Genomic DNA, 20,678 nt, shown 5'->3' with positions numbered 1-20,678 from the left:
TGTAATTAAGTCATCTGGATAATTGATCACTGAAACACTATTGGGTAGAGCTTAAGAATCTTGTCTTTTGTAGACTTTGGTTGTAAAGTAAAGTATTAAGGAGGATTCTGATTTGTTTATTTGCTAGGCCATAGAGATAATGTGAGAAGCTTAAACCCAGCCCTAAATTAGTAAGATTTCACTAGTAGCTCTAGGTGTAGTTTAATATAGTGCTCAATGTTTATCAGTCATTAAATTGTAATCCTAAGTAATTCCACTGGATCCACATTATAACAGCCAAAAATTTCTATTTAAAACTCAATCTTTAACCTAAAGCTTTACAGGAATTTTCCAGGTAATTTTTTTCCTCCATAAGATGTAAATGATAAATAAGTTCTCTGTGTTTATTGGGAGTCAGCATGCTGGTAGGTCTTTCTGTCAGTCAGGGTTCTGTTACTTCTTATCTGAAGCCCAGTGAGCCACGAGCAGGAAGTTCACTGGGAGTTTTATTTCTTTGAACAGCGCTCAGCCTCTGCAAACAGCACAAGGCCAAAGTGTTTGGGTTTTGTTTTGTCATCTGGTGTCCTTTGACAAGTTTATCTTTTCTGCATCAGAAGGTGTCGTTTTAAGCATCGTAGTAGCAGTAGTGACAGCCAGCCTGCAGTCACTTGTGTCCCCTGACCTTTGTCCAGGACTCCTTTTATAATTCTCATTCCAACTCTTAAAATCACGTGGAGGATCTCAGTTTTACTTGACTGGTTTTGAAGCATTTTCTGGGCCTGAACTTTAAATAGCTTTTTTTAAAATATATATATAAATTTATTTTAATTTTGGCTGCTTTGGGTCTTCTTTGCTGCGCGCGGGCTTTCTCTAGTGGCGGCAAGCGGGGGCTACTCTTCGTTGCGGTGCGCGGGCTTTTCATTGCGGTGGCTTCTCTTGTTGAGGAGAGCGGGCTCTAGGTGTGTGGGCTTCAGTAGTTGCAGCACATGGGCTCAGTAGTTGTGGCTTACGGGCTCCAGAGCACAGGCTCAGTATTTGTGGCCCATGGGCTTAGTTGCTCCGCGGCATGTGGGATCTTCCCAGACCAGGGATCGAACCTGTGTCCCCTACGTTGGCAGGCGGATTCTTAACCACTGTGCCACCAGGGAAGTTCCTTACATAGCTTTTAACAAGTACTTAAATTTATTTTATGTCTTGATTTTAGTGACCTAGATTTAGTAGGATTTCTATTTCTCAAACAGAAAAGCTGACCTGGGGAAGGTACTTTACCTAAGAACAATCTGAACAGTCATGTCAGTGCCCTTTCTAGAAGGAAGGTAGCTTTTATAGGAAATTGTTGAGTAGACTTTGGAAATCAGTGCAGTTAATTTATTCCTGTGTATCACTGAAACCTGTAAATAGAGTATCAGCTTTAGATATTCATCTAATTCTTATTCCAAAGTTGTTGAAGTTTCATATTGGAAATTGTTTAGCTGCTTACTTTGTGATCCTAAGAAAAGCTTTTTTAAAAATGTATGATGTACTTTTTAAACAGTGACGTTATTCATTTAGTTAAAGCAATTATTTAATTTGAGATTATCACCCTCATGCCCATCCCATCCCTTCCTCCCTGTTAAGATGATAATTACATTTTTAGGGAGTCAAAATCATAGCATTTGTATTATCCTGTTTTTTAATGGACCCCAATTACTAGATCCTGTAGTTTAGGCTGTAGAACAGGCTATATAACTATATAACAGGCTATATATAAAGAGGCTCGAGGCTTGGTCACGACTCCCTGCAGTGTAATCTATCATTATTTCATCATTCTTCTTCTGAGTAATGTTATTTTAATTGCTTTCTTCGTTTCTAGTTCCCCTGATCCAGACGCTTCCAATTCCTTTTTCTTCTTAACTCAGATGTTTCTCCTTGCCATCCAAGAGCATTGTTGAATGACAAATGATTAAACGAATAAGACACAACCCATTTTCACAGTCTAGTTGGGAAGTCAGAGATGTGCAGAATCAACTGGAGCAAAGGCCTCGAGTGCTGTGCACGAGGTCTGGGGACATACGTGATGTAGTGATAAATTCAGCTTGCAGAGATTAAAGCAGGTAACGTATGTGTGTCGTCTTAAAGGAGTAGCAGTTGCCAGGTTGAAAGGCCTTGCAAGGAGAAAAGAAAACCATACCCACAAAGACAGATCCTTGAAAAAGCAAAGGGCCTCTGGGGAGCAGCAAGCACATTTATAGGGCTAGACTGTAAAGGTGGGTAGAGACGGACAAGCACCCCATACACTTATACACTTCTCCCCCCTGTGTTACTATAAATAAATCCCAGAAATCATAACATTTCACCCACGAACACTTCAGTACTTCAGAAGATATCTCTAAAAGGTACTTCAGGACATATCCCTAAAAGATAAAGGACTTTTTAAAAATGTATAACTCCAAGACAATTATTATACTCTGTAAAACTTGGTAAAAATTGCATACTATCATCAGTAAGTGTTCAGAGTTTCAATTTTCATAAATGTCATCAATTTTAGTTTTCTTTACAGTTTCTTTGTTTGAGTCAGGCTCTAAGTAAGGTTCACATATGATTGGTTGATGTATCTCTAAGTTTCTTTCAATCTGTAGATTCCCTCTCCGTATCTCTTTCTTTTCCTCTCTAATTTTTAGAATGAAATTTAGAATAGAGATTTTCACATATCTACTATTTGATTACCTAGGGGTAATAAATAAGTAATATTTTGTTTATTTCCTCTATTTACCAGTTTTCAAATGGAAGAGCTTCTTTAGCGTTCTCTGAAAGGGACCAGTGAGTTTTCCTTTTCTGTATCACTCATGGATTGAAATATATTTATGTTCCAATGTGTTGCATCTGTCATGTTTATTTTTTATTTTTTGCGGTACGCAGGCCTCTCACTGTTGTGGCCTCTCCCGCTGTGGAGCACAGGCTCCGGACGCACAGGCTCAGCAGCCATGGCTCACGGGCCCAGCCGCTCTGCGGCATGTGGGATCTTCCCGGACCGGGGCACGAACCCGTGTCCCCTGCATCGGCAGGCGGACTCTCAACCACTGCGCCACCAGGGAAGCCCTGTCATCTTTATTTTTTATGATGAAATTTTCCATCTGCCCAGTGAGAACCTCTTCAAGTTGGTTCCTAAATTCTTTTGACGTGACCCTAAATGGTATTTGATCACTCCTTCTACCTGGTATAAGATTTTTCAGACCCACCTTGTACATTTGCTGCCCCAGATTTGGAGTCATCCATTTCTCCCCGGTTCCTTTTTGTGGTAAATGATATTTAGAGGCCAAATCTAGGCAGTAGGGTTGCTCACTGCTACTAAGTTGGTCTTTGTTCCTGGGCCTTAGAACACTGATAGAACTGTAATTTTTTTTAATGATAAAGTATATTATGAGTCTATATTCATATTGCTTTTTCAAATTCAGGACCACAAGACTTAACCTCATTAATCTTTTATCTTTATTTATCCACAGTAAGATTCTTAGAATCTATCAATTCTAGAAATAAAAAGCATTAAAATATCATGTTACTCATTTGCTTATTTCCCATTGTATGTACTGTAGTCACAGAATAACATCTATAATTTGATTATAAAAAAAAAGTACATTGAGGGGTTTTTAAAAAAAGGGTTTTTTTTGCCAATTCTTCTTGTCCTTAGGGTATATCCCATTAGGTTATGTACAGTCAAATTACAGTGTTTTAAAGTCATTTGGATTTTCTTCTGTGAAAGGATTCAAGCAACTGGTTGCAAAGTCAGGTTCATTTTTTTTTTAAGAAATTGCCTTCATAAATTTTAATTGTGTTATATGTACATTGATTCCTGATTATGTTCTCCATTTTTATTCTCTTGATTATTTTGTAAATTATTCACTGCTGTAATTTGAACTTTGCACAGACTTTTACACGGAACCCGATTTCCAGATCTTTCTTCTTTACTTGGTTATCCCACTGGTCAGACCGTGCGGCTCTTACTGCTTGCACGTAATCCCAAGGAGAAAATATGGTTATATTGTAGGCAGTCTTTAACCTCGATACCTACATACTTGGCATGATTTAGGACATATTATTTCTCTGCCACCGTCTATTCCAAGGTGGAAGAGTGATTTTTCTGACTAAGCCTGGGAACAGATATTCCCATTTCAATAATGGGCTAGCTAGGGAAGAGCTAGCCTTTTCTCCCAAAGTCACCTAGCAGACTGGTTGTTCATAACGGAATGCTTACCTGGTCCTCTTTTCACCTCCCTACCAGGTATCTGCCATTTTTGGTAAAAGCTCACCCCCTTAGACAGGCCAAGGTAGATCAAAGATTTAGGAGAACTACTCATTTTATCCAGATCATGGCAGTATCTGTGTGAGCAGACCGTCTCAGAGTAGGTTCAGCATAACTATGCTAATTCCATGGGATGGCCGGGGATGTTATACCCCAAAGGGTTCCAAAGTGAAATAAGTCTTGGAAATTCTGAAATTTAACAACTACCGATCTCTCAGATGATGGTGTGCATTATGAACTGAAGGGAGGAATAGCACAGGTTTGTTTCTCAGGCTCACTTAACTATGAATCCATCCCAGTTTGTCATCAGGCGACATGTTGTGCTGGAAAATAAGCCTCCTTCTAGATTTCCCTTTACAGGACATAGGCAGGACAGAGGAACATGTTAACCCATGTCACAGGGATCCACTCCGCAGAATTCAGATTCTGAGAGAATTCTGTGGGACACACGGCTTGGTTCCATCAGCAAGAACTTGAAAAAACAAAAAAGACAGGGGGTGGGAACCTATAGTCTGAAAGAGACAGGAGACATATCAACCAATCACAATATATGAACCTTATTAGGAAACAGATTCAAATGAATTATAATAAGAAATAACTTAAAAGTCAATAAAGTCAATGTGAACACAGACTAGATACTTAGTGATGTTAAGGGATTTTTGTTAAATTTTTTATGTGATAATATAGTTGTGGATTTTTCTTAGAGCTGTTGTCTTTTAGAGATACATACTGAAATACTTATAAAGTATATGATACTTTTGATTTGCTTTGAACTAATATGAGTAGAGATGGTTATAATGGTGATGGTTGTTGTGATAAATTTTGAAGCTGGGCAATGGGTACGTTGTGTTCATTATACTAGTTTATCTGCTTTTCCTTATATTTGAAAATTTACATGATAAAAACATTTTAAAAAGAAGACTGCCAGGACTTCCTTGGTGGTCCTGTGGTTAAGAATCCACCTTCCAGTGCAGGGGACGTGGGTTCGATCCCTGGTCGGGGAACTAAAATCCTGCGCACCACAACCTGCATGCCACAACAAAGATCCCACAGCTGCAACTAAGACCCAACACAGCCAAATAAATAAAATTAAATACATTACTTAAAAAAAAAGAAGAAGAAGACTGCCAAATCTGTATCACTTTCACATGAGTTCCTTAGAAATCACCGAGGCCATAACTGATTTCAATTACCTTGCTCAGTGTAGCCCAGTTTAGCTGCTCCAGCAGCCTTGTTCCCCAAAGAGGTCATCAGTGACATCCTCCTATGTTTGGAAGAGTATCTCAAAGCCTTGCTTGTTTCTTTGCGATACGGAAATGGAGTGGTGAGTGGCCCCAGAAAACACTGGTTGTCTGAATGGAGGCACGTGTGCCTGTAGGAAGCATTCTCTCTGCAGCCTCTGGTTTATAGGCCCCTGGCTGGAACATCGACAAGCAGATCGGACTTGTGCTACGTGCCCGGGAGCCAGTAGCACAAAGCAGTTAGGGGCAGGGCTCAAAGCGAGGAAGGTGGTGGTGCATTCCAACCAGAAAGGAAGTTCTTGTAAAAACTTCTGTCCCTGTTGCTGCAGTTTTAGCAAAATGAGATGTAAAATTTGTGGTTTTTTTAAAAGACAGTTTTATTTGAGCCAAACCAAAACCATTTTAAGGTATGTTAAAAACCTCACCTCTTTTCTTCATTCTACACCCCTTCCTACCTCCCTCCCTCCAATCCCCAAGCTGCTCACCACCCAGCCCCCCTTAGGCTAGTTTGTTGCCAGTCATGGTGCTGTCCACTCTGGAAAGTAGCAGGAAGAGCTGATAAGGTGCTGAGGACAGAAATCTCTGGTCTTATCTCTGTCTAGCACATGGTGCCGAGAGTGCATCCTTTTCCTGTCCTCAGACAAGAGACATAAACCGACCATCTCCTGGAAGCAAGGACTTCAAACAGGGCTTGGGGGCCTGCCTCTACTTTCTGTAAGGCCAGAAAGGAGAAAGTGGGTCATTGCTTTTTTTGGAGGTTGTTTTAGTAGCAGTAAAAACGTATGTTGTCTTCTAGACCAACAAACATAACTTCATAATAAGACATGAATTAAAAGAGCAGAAGAAAAGAAAAAGAAGCAAGGGCTGAGGGCAAGGGCTACCAAAACAACCAGAGCTGTAAGTCACTGGGCTGTTTTGTTTGGTTAGACTTTCTGTAGGTTTGCCCGAAAGGATTAGATTTGGTTTTTTGTTTGTTGACAGATCAAGCAAATGGTTTTAAGAGCTTTTGTGATAAGAAAACATTGATACCTAGATGGCCCAGTGTTGGAGGAGAAGAGTGAAATATTGGTTCATTTTTCCTTCTGCCCCTCTGTTATGGCAGGAAAGCAGAAATAACATTCTCTCCCAGATTTTCATCCTGCGATGTAATGAAAATAAGATGAAGAGGAACCTTCCTTTGGGTTTTAGCGCAGCTGGTGGCTGGTGAGGTGATACTTTGCTTCTTACGCTACAGTCTGGAGTGACCGTGGTAGGGACACCGGTGACATGGGTGTAGGCGTTACCGTCTCCCTCTGGGTCCTCCTTGGAGCCTCACCAGGCAGACCCAGAAGAGTCAGTCAACCTCAACTTCATCCTCAGTCATCTGGATCCTCATAAAGATCCAGTTTGCAACATAACACTTTACAGTATAGAAGAGACAAGGCTTGGTGCTTTGTTACCACTTTTGGAAGACGTTGATCACTGGCCAGTGCTCACAAACAGCCAATTGTTGGAATTCCAAAAGGTAATGACACCTTAAGAATTGTGCTTATTATATAATAGTAAAGGTCCAATTTTATTCTTGCAAGTTTCTTAGTCTCCTGTTACTGAGTGCTGTGAAATTATCTAGGCTACAGTGAATGTTAGAATTATAATGGACCTTAACAACATAGCTGTTGCTTTTCAAACTGTATTCCGTAAAGCCCCGAGAGTTCGTCAAAGATGCCTTGGGGGCCTTACTAAGGGAGAGGAGTGTCAGGACATGAGCTTTGGGTTCCCCCAACGCCACCTCAACCACTGTTCCCCTGGTATATTACACATTGGCCTTCTGTTTAAGATTTCGTCTGGAGAAACACACGCACTGCTAAAACCATGTTTGAAAAAAGTCACTGAGTAGCCCTCCTTCCTTGTTTTGCAAACGATTTGCTTTGAGGCCCAGAAAGTACAGTGACTTGTCCAAGATCACACATTCTCTCAGATGTGAGTCAGATTTCTTGACACCCAGGTCATGGCCGTTTCTACTACACCGAACTTAGCACCTTTCTTACTTTCCTTTGAGTATTTTATACCAGTGCCACTCAAAAGTATCGTCCACAGGCCAGCCCGTGACAGGACAGAAATTGAGAGTAAGCATTTAGAAACTTTTATAGTAGTGTGATTAATTTTTAGAAATTGGAACTTGTGTTTTATATGTCTTTTTGAAATTTTGTTTTCTAATTTTTTTTTTTAACAAAAATCTTGGCCCACAATAGATAGGAGATTTTAAAAAGAAAAATAATTGGCCATTCACCCCTGGTAGTTTGGGAAGCACTGTGATGCAGGGCATTGAATCTCCACAGAGGTTGAGCCAGTTATGGGCTGCAAACAAGAGGCAGGTCTTGCTTTAAGGAACTTTTTTGGATTTTGAGCAGGTAAGGAGGCAATATTACTTGTTCTTTTTCCTTAATATGTTTCTTGCTTATAAAATAAAATTATAGCTTGCATGAAACTAAGAGATGATATATTTAAATATATATGATAATAATATATGAGAATTATCTATTTAATAGCAGTAATAATTTTAATTTTTATGAACTCTTTGGAATTGTAATCTCAGTTTAATTGGTTAGAGGTTTTGTTGAATGGAGTTGTATTGTAGTTGGTTTTCTTGTTTAGTTTCTGTCTATTCTAAAAAATAAATTCTCCTGTTGCATTTTTTAAAAAAAATTTTATTGTGGCAAGAACACTTACATGAGGTCTACCCAGACCTTTTTATAATTTTTTTTTTTTTAACTGTGTGTGCCTCCCACAGATGGGAGCTCCTGTCTGGGCCCCGGCCCTGGTCAAGTAAACAGTAGCTGCTGGAGCTGCTCAGTGGTTGTTTATGAAGGACTGGATGGCCACGACTTTGGACCTCAGCCTCCTCAAGATCTTATTTTTTTTGTATAATTTACTTTTATTACACGACTCAGTGATTTCAGGATTTTATCTAATTATTCTTACTAACTTAAATATCCTTTAAACAGAGAATTACTTTGCCCTACCAAATTTACTCCTAGAAGTATTTTTTAAATATTTGTTACTTTAGTTTCTGGTCAGTTAAAAAAAGGTCTATATAACGATTAATCCCATATAGTATACAGGAGCTGAGGGAGAGGACTTTAGTAATAACTTCATTCACCTGAATTAATTTACCCTTCTCTTCTTATTCCAAATAACTATTCATACTCTATTCCTTGTTTCAGAATAGTACGGTCTCTAAAATCTTCAAAAGGTGCTATGCTTTCTATAATAAGGAGCCTAAATTTGAGTCGTTAATGATTCCTAAGCGATTTTCAAGTCAGTGGAGTAAAGGTGGAAGAGACAGGCCCTTCGTCAGCCTCTGCCTCTGCTTTTGGAGGCTCAGGCATTAGGCTTCAACTACTTACAAAAGCTTTTTGTCCTGTCTCCAGAGAGCAGGGAACAGAACCAGTTGACCTAGAATCATAAACGATAGCCAGTTTGGATTATTTTTAGGCTTCAATCAAAGAAATTGGTACCTGTGTCACATTGATCATTTCTAGCTTTGGAGGAGCCTCGTTTATCTTGTAACAGCCAATGTGTTGTGAAATGTTGTCACATGGATCACTGCAACTTTCCAGGCCTTAAGACTGTTGAGGGAGGCAGGAAACCTGCTCCTTTTTTCTTTTCCCTCTCTTTCCCCAGAGGCTGTATGACTCTTGTCAGTAGCTCTGATGTCAGTTACTTGAGAGAGGTTGTTGCCATAGAGAACCATCCCTTTAAAACATGTTTATGTTGGCTTTTCCTAATGAGTGGTAATTTGAGCAGCTGATGAGGCAAGTGGGAAAAAGAAAATGAACAGCTTTGTTAGCACTGGCCTTCCTACGAGGCATTTGGCATTATTTGTAGTTCTTTGCTGTTGTTCAGGGAAAAGCAAGATATTCTGTCTCTTCCAGTCCCCGTTATCTTCTCTGAGCTGTCCAGTTCATTTATCTGAGTCTGTAAATTCCAGGCAGGGTTCTAATGCCTAACGTTAGAGACGTATCTGCCTGCTTACAGTGGGTTGGGAGTTCTCTTTGATGTCAGATCACTTCGTAAGCAAACTTCGTCCTTGTCTGCCAGAAATCAAACGGCAGATGGCAGCCCTCTCTACCGCTCACTAGCATAATTCAGTAAGTTAACAAGAGACTGAGATTGAGAACTTCATCAAAACCCAGAGCCCTCCAACCAACTCCGTGTATGTGTGTGTATATACTTCACATGCATCTAACATTTCCAAAAAGCAGACTATATTTCACAATAAATTTTATTCATTCAGCAAATACTTACATAGCATCTGTTATGTTTACTTATATACTAGAGAGAAAACAAATTTTTCTTACTGATGAAATTCAAAACTTTATTTATGGACACTGATATTTGAAATTCACATAGTTTTCATGTCATGAAATAGTTAGTCTTCCTTTGATTCTCTCCCCCTCCCTCTCCCCATTTAAAGTGTAAAAACCATTCTGATCGGCAGCAGCCGGATTTGGCCCTCGGGGCATGTGCCAGCCAGAGAGCCCTCCTGGAACCCCTGCACAGGTCCTGGGTTCCTAGAACCTGTTTGCATGAGCATACACACACTGTACACATGTACACACTCACATAAAGTTAAGAGTTGCTGTGTAGTTCTAGTTCTGTTGTTGTATTTTTTTATTTTTAACCCCTCTTCAAATCAAAACTTCCCGTCAGTCAGTGGAGTCTTGTATTTGTTTTTAACTCTTGTGATGCTTGCTAATCCTGCAAGTGATTGTGTTTCCCAGGCAGATTCCATGAGGCTGGTTATTTCTGAGACTTTATGTGTTTATCCTAACTCCACATGTGAGTGAGTGAATGATATCTTGAAAAAAACACCAGATTTTACCCCTGAGTAAACTTCTTGTGAGTGCAAACATAGCTCATTGTCAGTGAAACAGTGTTTTCAATCATGTGGAAACCAAAAAGGTACCGTAGAAAGCAAGAGAAGAAATGCTGACATAGTCGCACAGTCTCTGCTTTATGACCAACATGTTGATCGCTCCTTGCTTAACCTCTGGAGGCAAACCGTTCTGATGACTCGCGGGAATGCGCAGCTTCCCAGGTTGTGTGATGAGCTCAAGATAACATGTAGGCTGCACCTTAACAACCTGCTGCCGGGGGCTTCTCGTGGAACTTGATCCACCTGTTTGTCTTCTCAGAGTGATCTCCTGACTTTGCCTTGGATGTACTCTAGAACTCGCTTGCTTTCCAGCCTCTTCTCTTGATGGCGAGAACAGTCACAACCCACGCATGTCACCTTATTGCTGATGTTCAGCCCGCCCCACATCATGCATGTGATAGTTCCATAAAACACAGCACCCCATTTTCCCGATTTACCTAATATTCCAGAAGGTGACGTGATGACATGTGGAATAATAGACCAGAAGAGACATGTATGGATCGTTTGACTGAGCTGTTCATCGCTCAGGGCCACAGGGAGTGATGGGCTGATCACACTAAAAGGCACTGGGATGCACCTGCAGAAGTTAGCGGAGCGATTTGCACTGGGAGGCAAGGTGGCATCTGATTAGAAGGGTGTGGTTTCATCTGGGTGGGAAGACTGTCCACTGCAAAATGCTGGTTCTCTCTTTGCTTGCCACCCTTCCAAGCCCCTTCTAGTCATGAGCCCCGCCTGGCACGCAGAGGAACCTGTGCTGACAAATACAAAGCTTCTGGTTCAGTGGGGGGGGGGGGGGGTGGGAGTGCTTCCCAGCCTGGATCTGCCTGGGGCTGGTGTCTTTTGTGCTTTCCTGGAGCGCTCACCATGTGTTTGTTCTTCCTTAGAGGCTGTGCTGAACCCAAATGAAATAGGCATGATTTCTGCCCTCAAGGAACTTAAAAATTCCTTGGGAAGATGCTTAGAAAGCAAATTATACAAAACCAGAAAGTACAAGTAACCAATTGCTAGTCACAGTAGTAACCAAGGGAGGTTGTTCACAGGGGACCAGCTTCTTGAAGGAGGCAGCTTTGCACTTGATCTTTAAGGGAGTGACGCACACAACTGTATGAAGAATCTGGAAGAGCGTCGCGGGGAGCATCACAGGCGACCGCGGCAGTGCCTTCGGCTCCCTCTGTTGGCGAAGGGTTTTGTGCTCACATGTCCTGGCACCCCCTCACCTCAGCACTGCCCTCATCTTGACGGGCTTCATACCTGAAATGGCTTCATACCTGAATTCATCGCTGTCCTAAGTGGATGGGCGCAATTTCTGCCTCCCAGGAGACATCAAGACATAACTTGTGTTTGTCAGAGCTGTCCTGCCGGGAAGTTTAGAGAAGATGCAAGTGTTCTTTCAAACTACTCACTTGCCAAGCTTTCTTAACTCTTCACAGGCTAATGCAGCACAAGCTGATGACACAGGCTGGGGTGGAAGTGTGCATTTGTTCATCACAGGCAGTAGTTCTCAGAGCTAATGACTCTGTTGCTAAGTCCATTACCCTTGAGCTCTGGCTGTCTGCTTTTTCTTTCAATGAGAAAGTTCATTGAAGGATTACTGTTGCAGCCTGTGTCGCAACGTGGAAATCAAAAGGCTTCAATCATCTTGTCACTTAAGATCGGCAGTGACATATGAGAAAGGCTGGTGAGCTAAAGCATTGTGCCTTTGAAAGCTCATCCTGGACTGTATGCTTATCATAACCGATAAGCCTTTATGCTTGTGGTGCATCTGCCCCAAACACCTCTCTGAATTCTCTATCCAAACTGCTGTGATCCCTGCCCCAAAAGTTACTAACAACATTCTTCTGAGAATAATAAAGAGAATCCTCTGTATTTGGGCAATTCACTGTTAATCCTTCTCAGTAGACATGTTTGAATGACACCGAGGACTGGGAACCCAGAAGAGCTTGAGCAGACAGCTCACTGAGCTGCCAAGCCTCTAGGCAGAGCACCTAAAAGAAGCGAAGAACAAGCCCATGACATTCTGTGGCCATTTGAGAAAAGGCGACATGCCTCTTTCAGGCACCTGAGATGATTATGGTATATGATAGCTAATTTCTTAAGTGTCTCTCTCTGCAAGGTCTTGTGTCCTTTGCATCCAACTCTTCCCGCCCCCCGCCCCTACCCCATTTGTAATTCAGAATGGCCAGAGATAGGTTGAGGCCTTAAGATTCTCCAGCTCTAATTATAAAACTCTTGGGCTTCCCTGGTGGCGCAGTGGTTGAGAGTCCGCCTGCCGATGCAGGGGACACGGGTTTGTGCCCCGGTCCGGGAGGATCCCACATGCCGCGGAGCGGCTGGGCCCGTGAGCCATGGCTACTGAGCCTGTGCGTCCGGAGCCTGTGCTCCGCAACGGGAGAGGCCACGACAGTGAGAGTCCCGCGTACCGCAAACAAACAAAAAAACAACAACTCTTAAGCCTGGTTTCAGGCTATTTTTTTATTTATATGAATTGCAAACTAGATAATAGAGTTTTTTTCTATTTAGAAAGTAGTATCTATTTCTTGTGGCCTTTTTTTCGACCTGAAGTTTTAGCATCAGTTAACTTCTGCCTCATAAAGTTGAGCATGGACCAATTGATATATACTTCAGTGTTGGGATGATTTCTGAAGAGAGAAACAGTGACAAGTGGGTCTGTGTGATACAGGCCGGAAGTTGGGATGCTGGCGTGGAGGGTGTGGAGGGCGTGGAGGGAGGACGGGCTCTGCGCCTGGCAGCCTTGGGCCAAATCCTACTTCTGCCAGTTCCCACCGTCAGGCCTTCTGAATATTAAGTGCTTTGAGGTTCGGTTTCTACCCCTGTCAAGGTGAGGTGACATACGATAATAAGTGATTGCCACACTGAAGGTATTCAAGAAATGATAGCCGCTTTCTTCAGTGCACCGGGCTGCGGGCACTCTGGGTCAAGTCTCCACACATGATGGAGGGAGTAGTCCCGCCGGGCTCTTCTGGCTTTAAGCCACTGAGGTTCTGTGAGCTGGGGAGCAGTCCTCCTGGGTTCTGACCCTCAGAGTGTTTATTGGTTGGGGTAGAAATTAAGGCCCTTGCTGTCACTTGGGAAAATCCATCGTCAAATGTTTTTTTAAACACAGGCTGTACACTCATAGGTTCTGAAAGAAATGAGAACACTGCAGGGTTTTCTGAGACAGACAAGATTAACCCATGAAACAGTGTTTTAGAACAACACAGACTATTTCATTTTATATTTTTAAAATGGTAGCTTTTAAAATATATGGAAAATAATTCAAGATTCTCAATGTAGCTTTGGATCTTTCTTTTTAATTAACAAAAAGGGAGGTAGAGTAGTGGATATATTACAAATTTAGGGAGAGCTCTTTTAAACTGTTTTGTTGATTCCCTTACCGTTTCCCCTCATTGACCGAACTGTGTCTTTGGAAAGCTTCTTCGTCTTAGGTGCACTGCATGGCCTCGGATATGCACAGCTGCAGGCGATATGTCCCTTCCCCAGCTGAGTGAGGAGACCAGTGAACTGACGGGATATCAAGGCCAACAGAAAGGCTGGAGGTTCTACAGAGAGACCCCTACCTAGCTCCTACTATAGAGACTCTATCCCTCACTGTCCCCAGGGGAAAGCCTGACTGTCCTTGCGTATGCCGTGACTGGACAGCTATTTTATCTCTTGGCATTCAAGCAGGACTTAAGGAATCTTAGACTGTAGAGGCATGAAGCTGAGGGAGAGATTGCCAGGTCATTCATTCCAGAAACCCATCACATTTCCGCTTCCATCCGGATAGCTTCATTGGTATTTTCCCGACTCTCTGCCTCTTGAGAACACAAATTTTTAGGGTATGTAAAGGATCAGTGGAGACTTTCAAGCCAAGGTATCTAAAAAGAGAACCTTCAAAACCTTAAGTACAAAATGGGAACTTATTATCATTTTAAAAGTTCCAGCTTCTTACTACCTTTCTTAGAAATATTAGGATGATTTCCAGGACTTAGGTTTAAAATAGATTCATATTCCAGTTAGTAGTCACCCCAGTTTTTTGCTTTTATTGATTTTAGCTTCTAATATATAGTGTCAGTTCTTTTAAATGAATGCTTACAAATTATTCATTGCAAAATAGTATTTGGCCCTTTCTCTTCTCCTAAGTAGTATTTCTAGATCTGCTCTCCAGCTGTATGCTCTCTTACAGGTGGTGTAAAATATTCTCTGTGGATGGACTTGTAGGTGCATTGCTGTCACTCCTGCATCTTGGCCTGACAGTTGGGGTGATAGTGGTCTATGAGCTGAGCTCATCTGCTACCTGCTTATAGAGCCTCACTATCCCTCCTCTGCTGTCTGGTGTCACAGAGGAATGGCCAGCCCAAATGTCATTTCATAGTTCAGTAAATTTTAGACTTTCAGGTCTAATTTAACCTACTTATTTGACTTGATTAGTAACTGAGACCCAGAGAGGTTATGGGATTTATCTAAGGCCCTCCATTAGTTAATAGCAGGAATTGGAATTTTAAAAGAAAAGGTTTCCTAAATCCCTAAGCTTAAATCAAATGTTCGGTAAGATCATTAGTTAACCATACCTCCCTTGCTAGTATTTTGTATGGAACAGGAAGTTTTCAAGTTATTTGTAAATTTATTTTACTAGATTTTAGAACACTGTTAGCAAATTGGGATTCTCAAAGTTTATGAAGCAGTGAAAGTCACATTTGGTATTACAGATTTTTTATTTTTTGCTGGGGGGGTTGCATTATACGTTTAGTGGAAATGTGGGAAGAAGCGAGTTTGTTGCTATTTCAGAGTACTAAAAAGTTGCCGGTGCTTTTCTCAGTACTTGTTTACTTTGAAGAAGAGACCAGATATGAAAAGTATTCATTTTCTTAAAAAGGTGTACATTGTTCACATTCATGCATTCATGGCTGAGAATATAGAAACAGGGATTGTAATCACTGTAGTAAAACTGGGTTTATGATTTATAAAGTCATGAAATATGAGACCTGGGCTTTGCTTCTACAGCAGTCAGGTCTGCAACCTATTCCTCCTTTGTTTCCATGGTTTTCAAAACAGGTACATTCCTGGAGTGTGGGAGGCTGCCCACCGCTCTGCCCTGCAATTCATTGTTTCGCCTCCACTTTCCTTGGGTGCTGGCATCTCTCTGGCTTGTCTCCACGCCCCGCTGAGCTTGGTGTGCAGTGGCCCGTGATTATTAAAATCCTTATCACCAGAGGACTTGATTACGAGCAGAGTTATTTTCTAGGATTAGAAAGACCCGCAGAGTTCAACAAGTGACTCAAAAATGATCTTGTATTTTCTAGTAATTAAAAGTGTGATTGGGCTTCCCTGGTGGCGCAGTGCTTGAGGGTCTGCCTGCCGATGCGGGGGACGCGGGTTCGTGCCCCGGTCCGCGAGGATCCCGCGTGCCGCGGAGCGGCTGGACGCGTGAGCCATGAGCCTGTGCTCCGCGGCGGGAGAGGCCGCAACGGTGAGAAGCCCGCGTACCGCAAAAAAAATAAGTAAAATAAATTATTTAAAAAAAAAAAAAAGTGTGATTAATACCAGTACTTAGTTCCTGTGATTTAACTGTTAAAAGCAGGAATTCAGAAGGTAATAAACAGGTGAACAAGGTAAGGAGCCATAGGATATGACTCGAATTTGAGTTCCTAGGACACAGATACACTCCAGAGGAGGTGGCCCACGTAAGACAAACTCCTCTCATACTGTGAAGCTAAGTGAGACCTATTTTATGTAAACAGGCCTGCTTCATGGAGACTTGCCGCGTGTGGCTGTGTGCCGTTACTAAACGGAAGGCAAGACCTTTCTCGTCCATCAGGCGGGGATTGGCTGGGATCAGGAGAGCCTTGAGAAGATTTTTCATCCTGCTGTGCAAAATTTCAGCTCTTTTTCAACATTTGAGGAACAAAAAGACAAAGTGACCTTGTGTTTTTGGCTCCTGTGGCAGCTATTTTAAAATTTTTCTCAAAATTACCTCGTGGGATTCCAGCCCAAACTGAATATTGATAGATAACATTTAAAAAGCTCATTTGGTTTATTCCACATGTTCTGCATTTTACCTTTTGAAATTTAAGAAACTAACTACGTGATTTTGTGGTTTTAGCCCTGAGTAAAATAAGGTTTGTGCTGATTAGATAAGCTGTGATGTTGTTGGTAAGGTACCCTTTGGGGAGAGCTTGCTGGGTCAGCGGCCATTCAGAGCCCAATTGCCCACTGATATAATACTGATTCAGCCGAAATTTCAAACGGGACGCAACTTTGATCCCACTGAGCCGGGTTTTGAGTGCTGCTGTAACAAGAAAATACCTTGTCCAGTTATATGTGTGGTTGTAATAAAGTTAGCTGCACAAGCAGAGCTTTGCCCGCCCAGTTCAGAATAATTTGCAGACTCCTAATTTGGAAACTGATTTATTCAGAAAACTGTTTTCCCACCTCATGAAAGGGTCGGACCACCCATCTCGTCCTGTGTGAATAAGTGAATGTGAAGGGAGAAGCCAGGTAATTATGAAAACCTAAGTTTAGTGTATTTGTTTAAGGGCTTGATTATTTTAAAAGACTGTGGGCAGAATTATTCCAGACACTGACCTTACCTAAAGCACAGTCCTTATATGCTTCCATTTGAAGGTGCTTCCTTTTCCACGCACACCTTTTCATCTCCCTACTGCCAGCCAGCCACAACCTATATGGTGTGATAGCAGCATTTGATTTTTTATCCCAGCCTATTAAGTTAGCATTTTTGTTTTCCTCTTCTCAAGCCTTCTCGAGCCTTACAACTGAGTGTATTCATGTAAAATTAAAATGTAAACCACACTTAATCCCGGCGGTTATGATTGAGTAATTCCTCCATTTAGAAGCAGACGGACACAGCCATGGGTGTCTAGTTCACGGCAGTGTGGGGGGGGGGCGTCTCATGTCTCCCACCCCCAGCTGAGGGCAGAGGGCACCCCAGCTCTCCTGTTCCTTCCGGGAGGAAGGGGGCACACGGGCCCTTCCAGCCCCGGTGCCTCCTCTCTCGAGCGGCCAGAGGGCCACGCTCTGGACACACCAGGGTTGAGGCTGGCACGTGGCTCCTGGTTTAGCAGGGGCTCCCATATACGCGTGGCGTCTGAGCTTGTGGGTCAGGGCGCAAAGGCCTGTGTATCCACAGCGAGACCAAGTAGGTGTCTGACGACACCCCAGAGCTCCGGGCTTTTAGGGTCCTTGTTTCTGATGGAGACTCTGGGAACTTCGTTGCCATTTATAAGGTTGTTGCCAAGGGGCCATTCTGTCAGAATGGCGTCCAGGTGACTCACCATCTACCTTGTGAAGTTAGCCTCCGACTTCCCGGCCTCCCACCCCGTACGGCCCTCAGCTGGTGCGCGTGGCCACTGCATTCCGCACCGTGCGGCTCAGCTCTACCCGACGGCCGGCAAGGGGTCCAGGGGGAGCCCGGCCCCCCAGCCACGCGGGCTCCGGGCGGTGGTGAGTGACTAGCTGATGCGTAACCGGTGTTACTCTTCTCCCCACCTCAGGGCCAGCCCAGTCCCGACGCTGCAGAGGGGACTGACGTCTCCCCCATGACCACCAGTGCCTTCACCATCCGCGAGTACTTTGCCAGGCGCATGGCGGAGCGCAAGGGTAAGGCGCAGGGCACGGCCGTGGGGCCAGAGGCTTCAGAGACCCCAGTGGAAAGGAAAGCAGGGAAGAAAAGAAAGAAAGAGGCGAAAGATAAAAGTGTGGAGAATTGCACCCACCCCAAGGCCAAGAAGAAGAGAGACCAAGTTGAGTGGCAGCTGGGAGACCCACGCTGGGACGAGAATTCTGGTGCTGCTTCTGAGGGTGAAGAAGGTTGCGTGGCGCCACTCGTTGACTGGGACCCTCCCTCGAGGCCCAGAAACAGGAAAGAAAAGAAAAGGGGACAGAAGCAAGCTGAGACAGCAGAGGACGGTACGCTGGATGAAACACCAGTGAAAAAGAAGAGGAAAAAGAAGAAAGGTTCCAAATAAATTCTCTGGAGCCAGGGCCTCCCAGCTTCTCAGCTGTCAGGGCGCTGCTGGGGCAAACTCCCTGGCCCGACGGCAGAGCCGGTTCACTCCGCGAGCCGTGCACAGCCTCGGACACGCCCGGCCCTGCTGCATCTCGCCCTCACGCTTTCCCAAATCGGATTCCCAGAACTTCTTAGTGTCCCAAATCATGGCTCTCAGAAACAAATACATTTCTTTCTTAGACTCTGAGTCCACCGTATTTATTCCCCTTCATGTGAGTACATCGTTATGTGCACGTGCTTGTGTGTGTAGGTCTCTCACAGTCTGTATTTGCTCTTGATTTCTTTCAGTAACAGTGAACTGTGCTTCCTACTGAAGGACTCGGTCTGATTAAAGGATTAAGAGTCAATAGTTGGCATTCAGATAGCTCTTTTTGTTCTATAGCCAACCGTATGTTTCTGCCAAGTTGCTTTTATATCATTACATTCCCAAATCAGAGAGTTGTTTTGGTCTGGTTTGGTTTGGTTCTGATGGGGAATTTGTTTTAATGCCGTCTTTTCCACTAAGCAGTGGCAGCCGTGTATTTTGAGGAGTTTGAGCTGACGGTGGGGGCAGTTTAACTTCCCAGCGCTCTCACAGGAGCCCTCTTGCGGTTCCTCAGCGAGAGTCGGTGGTCGGATACATTTCCATTAGGTGTCCTCAAGGACAGGTGCCCTAGAGTGGACTCCTCCTTAACGGTGACCGTCAGGGGATCCTCAGGAAGTTGAAAGAAAAACTGAGACTCTAAGCTTATGAAATTACTTTCATCTAGACTGGAACTGCCTTGTGAAAGCTCCTAAAAGTATAAATATCACATAAAGAGTAAAAGACACCTTCAGTCCTGCTCCCACCAGATGGTGTCACCTCCTGGGTTTATACTGCCTCTGCCATCCCGTGGCGTGTCTCCCCGTGTGCAGCGTAAACCCTCCCCACGCGGTTTCCCCGGAAAACTGCAGACACCTTCACACCCTCTTTGGGACACAGAATGCAAAAGAAAGCACATGTTTAAGATTTAGAGGTCCAGCACTGTGGTTTCCTCTCTTCTGCTGTCTTTGTTCTCTTGACCTCTCCCTCCTTTTCTTTTTCATCCTTTCCCCCTTTTACTCCATCTTCCTTGCTCCCCCCCTCCCCCAGATTTTCAGTTCCCAGTTTTCTCTTACCCCTTGCTGGCTGCCTGCTCCGGTCCTGCAGACCTTTCGGGAACTCTGAGGATGTGGTACAAGGGCGGGTCGTGTGCTGCCTTCCACCTGATTTATAGATGCTCCTGGGTAACAGTAACGAAAACTCACTACCACCTGATGAGCTTTTGCCCTGGATTTTAACCCTCGGGGGTCACACATTAGAAATGAAGCATGGCCCCAAGTTTCTTAAAACTGAGAAAATATATGAAGAATGTTTGATTTTAGTCTCCTAAGAATTCCGAATGGTGCTAGTTGTTTAAAAGGATACACACGCACACACCCCACAGAGAAAATTCGTATGAATTCAGAGCCTGAGTTGTAGTGTCTGAGTTTATTGTGGCCCTCAGAGTTTAGAATCCCAGGCAATGTCCAGTCTAATAAAGCACCAAAGATTTTTAAAGTCACTTTTCTTCACAGAGGGCACATGCCAAGTTATCTGTGCTTGTCCTATCTTGTATATGAAACTAGAGTTCCAAAAGAACTAGAGTTCCAGAAGGGAGTTCCAGAAAGAAACTAGAGTTCCAGAAGGGAGTGAGTATGTATGAAACCTAAAGAGAATTATCTTTATTTATATATAGATATAGATATATGGATATATATTAGACTGGGGTAGGGTTTTTTGCCTTTTCATTTACTTTTAACTTCATTGGCCAGTAAAAATGAGAGCCAGGAGGATATGCTGAATTGTATGCAGGGGAAGGAAACAAATGGGCATTTAGGGAGCAGGGAGCTGCATCTCGGCCAGGTGGGGTGAAGTGGGCAGTGGGAAGACCAGAGGAGGGAGGTGCTCAGGGGTGCTCTCAGAGTTGGGAACCCAAGGCAGTCGCATCGCGAGACTGTTGCAGTGCGACTCTCATGGAGAGCACCTGTAGACCGTGGCAATTATTATTTTAAAGCGTCGCAGAAAGAACTGAATGATTTTAATAATCGAGTGGGTAGCCTGAGAAAAAGGTACACGCTCAGCAAAGAGCAGACATCGTGACCATTTGCTTTGAATAACACAGAATATTTCCTCTAGAAACGCTCAGCTTTCATTTTTCCCAAATGTCTCCTTTTCAGGCCACTTAGTTTTCTGAA

The 20,678-nt window shown here is 43.3% G+C and overlaps 1 protein-coding gene across 2 annotated transcripts in view; it reads left to right on the top strand.

The window, feature by feature from the left end:
- PINX1 (PIN2 (TERF1) interacting telomerase inhibitor 1) overlaps positions 1-18,790 on the top strand; it is an 84,283-nt gene extending 65,493 nt beyond the window's left edge. For both annotated transcript variants that reach the window (XM_060155783.1, XM_060155784.1), the window contains exon 7: positions 17,929-18,790. In XM_060155783.1, coding sequence (XP_060011766.1) covers positions 17,929-18,402 — 474 coding nt within the window. In that variant the 3' untranslated portion in view covers positions 18,403-18,790. The remainder of the gene's footprint in view (positions 1-17,928) is intronic.
- Positions 18,791-20,678: the final 1,888 nt, after the last annotated feature.

This window comes from Lagenorhynchus albirostris, chromosome 7 (assembly GCF_949774975.1).
Source record: "Lagenorhynchus albirostris chromosome 7, mLagAlb1.1, whole genome shotgun sequence".
NCBI lineage: Eukaryota > Metazoa > Chordata > Mammalia > Artiodactyla > Delphinidae > Lagenorhynchus > Lagenorhynchus albirostris.
Note: the sequence above shows the minus strand (reverse complement) of the source record. Positions and strands in the feature narration are given on the sequence as shown.